The sequence below is a fragment of the Hyposmocoma kahamanoa genome, unplaced genomic scaffold (genome assembly GCF_003589595.1).
Source record: "Hyposmocoma kahamanoa isolate Upper Pololo Valley unplaced genomic scaffold, ASM358959v1 211, whole genome shotgun sequence".
Taxonomy (NCBI): Eukaryota; Metazoa; Arthropoda; class Insecta; order Lepidoptera; family Cosmopterigidae; genus Hyposmocoma; species Hyposmocoma kahamanoa.
The window spans coordinates 1926978-1934303 of NW_020653732.1; the positions used below are offsets into that span (position 1 = coordinate 1926978).

Consider the following 7326-nt stretch of genomic DNA (forward strand, 5'->3'; position numbering starts at 1 on the left):
AACGGCAAAATGTTACAATGGAGAAAAACTTTGGGAGAACAAATCTTTAGCTAGTTATTTCAATGCTATAATGCAAATTACAAATGTACTTTGGTTTTTATTTATCATGATCACATTTATCTCACATTTATTTTTACACTCTGTAGATGAGAGGTAAAGAACGATAAGTGCTAAATAGTAATTTTTACTACATCCCCCATATAAAGGCCAAAATCAACCCCATAAGCCCACCGGAACTTGTGTGAAAGTGTTGGTTTTTCTTTTACTCTTATATTATATAAAAAAAAATTGTACATATAAAAGACACAATTCTCAAAATTAAAAAAAATCTGTGTTTTGATTGTACGAGTCCAACCAAAATATTTGACATTTAAATAGTATAAATGCGACACTGAAGAGTCATGGACTATGAACGTGTTAAAGATAATAAGGTTCTTAATTAAGCATTTAAAAATCAATCGTATCGTCAAAAAAAACTTTAAAATCAATCTTAAATAAAAATATGTTAAATATAAAACAAACGACGATATAGGAATAATGTCTTTTACCATTTCGTATAACATTCTAAAACAATGTTGTAAAATCTCTGAATTCCACAATATGGACCTAGAGCGATGCCACACGATGCGTTGCGTCATTGCAGCATTGCGACGCCTTAGCTGTGACGCTGCGTTGTATTACACATGAATAAGAATGACATGCCACACGATATTGAAAACTGCACGCGGCGACATAACGCTTACGCATCGGACAAGGGCCCAGGTGTTGAAGCGGGGAGGGGTGCTGCGATGCGTAAGTAAACGGTGCTACGTTGCTCGTGTGCCAACCGATGCGTTGAAATCATTGCGTAGTGACGGCCCAACGCCGACGCCTGAACGGTGACGTTGCGTTGTACCACATATAAAATAGAACCAATTGCCACACGATGCGAATGCAGGTGCATGGGATAAGGGCCAGGAGATGAAATGGGGAGGGGTGTTGGGATGCGTAAAGCGCATACCACTCCGCGAACGAAGCTAAGCTAACTTAGCTCACGCAGCCGGGGCATCTATTTGTACTCCGCATTGCAACGACGCAACGCATCGGCAGCGCCCGTGAGGCATCGCTTTTTACCTATCATGTTCAGAACTATTTTGTCGGTTGGAATAAATGTGAACGAATGAAAAAACGTTCCAATTTTCGCAGAAGCAGTTTTAGTATTCATATGGCAGAGACAAATCTAGACGAATAATTGCACCGTTATAGGCACTCTTCACAAATTAAACAGACATTGCTTTGAAAATATGTTTGCCAACAAAAGTCCTCGTTGTCACAACTAACGCACTTGCACTTAGGTCACTTTCGAGATACTGGCATCTAAACTTTTGTTGTCACTTAAAAATATTTCAATTGCACTGATTCTGTTTAGCAATAAACTGAAACTAAATAAGATATCAAGCAAGCGGTTAGAGATTTTCCGCCAATCCCAGACATTTTAACAACACAATTTCGCTAAAAATGTGGAATACGTTAGTTATAGATAAGGAGGGCAGATGCTTTTTACTCATTTTTACTCGTCATAACTAACATGACCATGTCTATAGTCCCGCTTTTAAGTCTCGTGTCCCGCTGTCCCCAAAATACGTAACAATATCCCGCTTTGATTAAACAGAATGCACGTTATATTAATTATAAAAAAATAGCGCGAAAGCGAAAAATATATAAAACCAGATCACCAGACTACACAAGATTAGTTATTGTTTGTAATTTTTGATCATTAAACATTTTTAATCCTAAAAATAATGATCATGTTAGCCATAACCGATAATTCAATCGCCATTTTCCCCGCTACATTTTCTACCCGTTTATTTTTAAATTTCAGTCAATACAAAAATAATGCGTTTCAAAAATGTCAACTTATGACATAAAAAACTCATAAAAAAAATATAGAAATATAAAAAAAACTCAATAACATCTTTAGAAAATAATATTTACCGCGTTTTTCCTATAACGCCCAGTAACGCTATGGATAAAGAGTGAAATACACAGAGAGCGGGTGCGGGTCGGGAGCGGGTCTAATTCCGTTTATTTATATGTGCAATACACATGCGGGCGCGGAACAGGCGCATCCATATAAATACTCGGAATTACACCCGCCGCGCCACCGACCCAACACGCGCCCTACTCTCACCTGCTCTCTTTATTTCACGCTTAATAATCTTCAGTTCTAAGGGCGCCTTCAAATTAGAGCTTATATAAGTGCTGCAGTGGCGCCATTGCTGATTTTGTGATTATTGCCAGTTGTTGCGCCACAGTCCTGACATGCGTGCGCCACTTTTGCAGTCTCAATTAGTGGACTAAAATGACTGAAGCGCTAGACGCGCCGCTGTCCATGTGTTCTACAAGCGTCCAATTTAAAAGCGCCCTTAAAGCAAAGACTCAACTTAGCTGTAATAGCAAGCATAACGCAGCACTGCTCGACATTACTTAAATAATTTCCAGTATCTAATGGATAGAAAATAATGAAGATCCAGTTTCATGAAATAAAAAAAAAAACTAATTTAACGTAAAGTCAGGTGGGGTTAAGTCAAATGTTTTGAGCTCTAGGAAAAACAAATAAAGTCTAACTAACTAACTAACTAACCTGATTTAAAGTGTAAAAAAAAAAATAAAAAAAAAAAATAAAAAAAATAAAGTCTTATATAAGAATTTTGAACTACACTAAACTTTTGTTTGTCTGTTTTACGTTTTTTAACTAAATTCAATAATTGCGAATTTATTATCGTTTCGCGTACCCCAAAAGATGAGGTAAAAGAAACAATCATCGTATTTCAGAGGCCTCATGTTCTCAAGATTTCACAACTGTCAAATTTGTTTTTTTTTTCCGTCAATTGGATTTGGAACATCGTAGCGACATCTCTATGAAATCGTTTAAACTAATATGTTTGTCTGTTCTATCGACTGAGACACTATATAGCTTAACTTTTTAGATTATGGGTTAAGGCTTAAAGTTCCTATTCCCCCGGTATTCCTCTTACCCTACCTCACCATAAAAATATTTTCCCCAGGGTTTTCATTTTCAATTATTACTAATCAAAAAATTATGGACTGAGATCATTTGAGATCAGTTAAATTAGTTCAGGTTTTACATTATGCGCAACAATGCCGATACTACGAACTACAAAAACATAACAAAAAAAAAGTCAAACGTAATGCTACCTGAAAGAACAGACTAATAAAAAATATATTTTTCAGTGCACCTACTGATAAAAAATATTCAAAACACAATAACAAAGTAAGTTGAAACAAATAAAGCGACTTCAAAATGTTGGCAATTTGCCCGCAAATGGCGAAATAAGCTGAAATCACATTACTGAATAATGCGTGCGAAACTATCGTAAAAACTTAAAATATATATAGCAAAGGTTTTTACTTACAGGAGTTCGCCATTCAGTTCCTAACGGAAGGCTGTATTGTCCGAAGGTGTTAAGTTTTAACCATTAACTATTAATTACATTATACAAACGATGTGGTAACGAATTTTCAAACCAGCTACCACCACTACCAATCATATTGCAAAAGTTAAAAAAAACTAAAAATCACTTTACGACGTTGAAAAACAAATACAAAATTGAATTTTATCGATACCCGCAAACAAAGAAAAGTTACTATCACAAATATACTGGAAAGAATCTCTATCTACCCACAAAGTAATTATGACAAAGTTTTGAAAAACCTGCCTATTAACTAATTTCCATTTGTCCGTTATTAAACCGGCGTTATACAGTTCAATCCTATTTAGAAATTTACTAAAATTTTCTTCAATAAAACTATTCATTTTCATTTTCAATTTGTAGTAATTTTCGTCTTCAACCACAACATCAACAATTTTCACTTTCAAGACACTAGCAACATCGATTACTTTTTTCAACCATAAATAAGTTTTTTCATTATGGCAACTATAGACTAGACTATTTTTTTGAATTCCGTGGCACTGGAGGAGCGGTAAAAACGATGCGTTGTCAATTGCTGTTGAAATTAATATTTGTACTTTTTTAGCTAACCCTATGGTTATTTTATCATCACTGTTTTCAGGTACTACGGACACCCGTTTGATAATACTTCCTTTGTATTTTTTATTAACTATGTCCGAATTTTCGGAATCAGAACGAGATCTTTTACTGGAACATACACTTAAACTTTTGTAAAACTCTTTATTGACATCAGAACATGGACTTATTACTTCGACATGTTTATTAACATCAGTTGTCTTGTCATTGATGTCAAAATGATTTTGGATGTCATTTTGTGTTGTAACATCGTTTTTTTCATAGTTAAGTTCTGTGTTTGCGTGTGAATTGTTTACGACACGCTTTTTAAAATCAACATCAATATCCTTGGTGAATGTCAAATTCAAATCAATCTTATTACTAGATATTGAGCAATTATGAATCAAATTCAATTCGTCACGATTGTTGACTTCATTCATATACGTATTGTTATTTGCTCGATTGTCATTAAATGCAATTTTTAGAGCGTTTTCTTGTACTTCGGCGTTCAAAACGTCTTCTAATTCAGTGATATATTTCTCTAAATCACAATTCTTTTTAATATTATTTTCTAAAACATTTAGGGAAAATATAGATTCGTTACTGAGATCAATTGACATATCTTTACTATCACAATCTGTTTCCATGCCTATCGCTTTAGCATCACAGGCAGTTGTTGTAATGTCTGCCAAACTATCGTTATCATCCGAAATTACTATAATGTCTCTATCAATGTTGATATTGTCATTGACCATGATGACATCACTGTCACTGTCATTTTTTATATTTATATCTTGGGTAGGAATGTTATTGGCGTAAACTATGGTACTTTTGTTAGTTTTGGTTGGTGGTAATTCAGTGTCAAGGTTGGTGAAGCTTTTTTGGTAATATTTCTTTTGGAGAATGATTTTTCTGAAAGCAAAACAAAATAAGCCTTAAAAATACAACATTTATAAATTAAAATTCTTTACCTAAAACTGTATTCATTTTATTTCTTTTAAATTCAAATCTTTATTTCGGACAAAATATACATATCCAGTGTTAGTAACAAAATACTTACAAACTATGTTAATATAAATCCTCTTAACATTGACGTGTACCCGTACCCATTGATTTAATATGGGCCCACCGTTCCTATCGGCCACTGTACGAAGAAGGCCATTGGTGTTGCCCCGCACTCTGCGCATTAGTGACGCTACCCGCTTCCGCAAAATGACACTAAAGCAGTCCACTCGCGCCTCGGTAAACATTCCCGAAGCGTTATAGTAGCGCGATAGGCCCAACAGCATTCTGAGAGCGCCATTATACTGGACGCACAGGGCGCGATACACTTTCGATGTATAATTGACCCACAAGCTGCACGTGTGAAAAGATTGGCAAAATGCTTTAAAAGCGTGAGCTTTACGGTTTTAGTACAACGTGCAAACCTGCGGGCCAGCATGTTGCACCTTACTGCCAACGCCTTGCGCTCGCTGTCAATGTCCATGTCGTCAGACAGACTCTGTGTCACCCAGTGCCCTAGGTACTTAAAATGCGAGACCCTACGTAGTGGCACACCGCATGACTGTGTGTGTGTTGAAGAAATGCTAAAGTCACGTGTTATGCTCATTACGGTGAATTCAAAACTTTAAAACGCTCCCCTATAAACTTGGCAATTGCGACGTACGATACTTTATGTAGGAGGTGTCGATTTGTGTGTGGCTTTCTCAACAATATTTAAAAGTTCTTCAAATTAAAAATGCTAAATTATCCTCAAGTGACTTTGATCATTCTATCCCTGGGCTATTGAAATATTCCCTTTTGTCTTTAAATAAAGAGGACCCTGACTCTCCGACGCTTTCAAGTTTTTCATTTTTTCAGGATAACTTTTGCAACAAAAGCATTTTTGCAGGGAAATCAAGTTTTTTTCATGTTTTTAAATTAGAACCAATAAGAAAATGATGTTGATAACCATTGACTTACAAATAAATGGACGACGGGTCTAATACAAAAACCACGAAAAAAATGTCCCAAGTCAACCTATTCGAAATTTAAATTGTAATGTCATCGCAGTATCGCGCTGTCAGTAGAACAAATGAAGACTAAAGCGGAGTGTCGCGCTCTGTATACGATTTTAGCGCCATACAAGTGCGGACACTTTTTAGCGCGGACCCGACGTCCATATAATTAGAAGTCAATGGGTCTCTAAGATCGTTTGCGCAATACGTCCTATTCGTATCAATTCCTACCTAGAGAGACAAGCGTACAAGCGATATTCGTATATTCTCGGATTCGAATAGGACTTAGTGTACAAGCGACATCCGAAGTGGGTCAGAGTTATCTAGATGTGTATAGTCTCGGATTAGGAACGCACATGAATCGGATGCAGTATGCAAACGTGGTAAAGGTCCCCGTCTCTTAGGACCCGTCCATTAGGTCACTGGCGGATTTGCCCTAAGGCCCAGTAGGCCCGGGCCTAGGGTGGCCAGATTTTAGGGGCGGTCAGTCCCATATCTTTCTACAGAAGTTTTGTTTATAGTGCCCCTCCCTATTAACCTCTTGGTTATGTGGGAAGAGCACTATGACCTGTGCAAGCGAGCTTGCACTCTCATTTAAGGCCCAGGTTTCTCAGTATTAGTAGCAGTAGAGCCAGCTCCTTGTGAAAGAGTTCGTCCAGGGAAGTACTGCCACCTTACCTAATTCTTCCATCGAGCAATATTGTAAGCAGTACTGCGTTTCGGTTCTGCTGGGTGCTTGTGAAATTACAGGCACATGGGACTTTTCAAATTATGTGTCAGATCTTTGCGATTTAAGGCTCTAACTGGTGCTGCAAGTGCTATGGACAGACGTGTCGCTTACCACCAGGCGTCCCGTCACCTGGTATCATAAAAAATAATAATTAAATACTTACTGCCCACTGAAAACGACGCTGATATAAAAAAAGTCGGAAACTTTTCTGATCTCCTTGAACAGGTTGTTCTCCAAAAAACTGTTGTACACATTCTTCACCTCCCTCTTGTTTATATTTGTCACAATACCCTGTATATACGTTCTTTGTTTCGTATTTAAAACTGTATTGAAATTTAATTCCTGTACCGGCTCATCGTTTTCGCAAAAGCCTTTGATCTTTTGCATAAACAAAAGTCTGTAGGCAAGACTCCTAGCAGCTTTTGAGGACGGGCAACACCTCGCAAGTTTCCAAGAACCATTTATTAAGTTTAACTGTTCCTTTATTTCACTTTCCTCATCCATGTAGTGGCTCTTCTTAGAGTGGGACGAATCTTTCTGTTTCGATTTTTTCTTTTTCTTTTTTGAAGAT

The 7326-nt window shown here is 36.8% G+C and overlaps 1 protein-coding gene across 1 annotated transcript; it reads right to left on the reverse strand.

Annotated features, from left to right (window-relative positions):
* Positions 1–739: 739 nt before the first annotated feature.
* LOC113227519 lies at positions 740–7279 on the reverse strand. The gene is made up of 3 exons (XM_026460455.1): positions 6919–7279; positions 4223–4940; positions 740–871 (listed from the first exon to the last, which is right to left on the reverse strand). The coding sequence occupies exons 1-3, from the start codon at positions 7257–7259 to the stop codon at positions 740–742; spliced, it is 1191 nt and encodes a 396-aa protein (XP_026316240.1). The 5' UTR covers positions 7260–7279.
* Positions 7280–7326: the final 47 nt, after the last annotated feature.

Bases quoted from the DNA above. Each gene is read 5' to 3' on its own strand.
- LOC113227519 (XM_026460455.1), bottom strand. From the start codon at position 7,259: ATGGATGAGGAAAGTGAAATAAAGGAACAGTTAAACTTAATAAATGGT. The intron at 4,941-6,918 runs GTAAGTATTTAA...TTTTGCTTTCAG, and splicing joins AGCGTCGTTTTCAGTGGGCA to AAAAATCATTCTCCAAAAGA. The intron at 872-4,222 runs GTAATAAGTCCA...GTCACCGTTCAG, and splicing joins ATGTTAATAAACATGTCGAA to GCGTCGGCGTTGGGCCGTCA.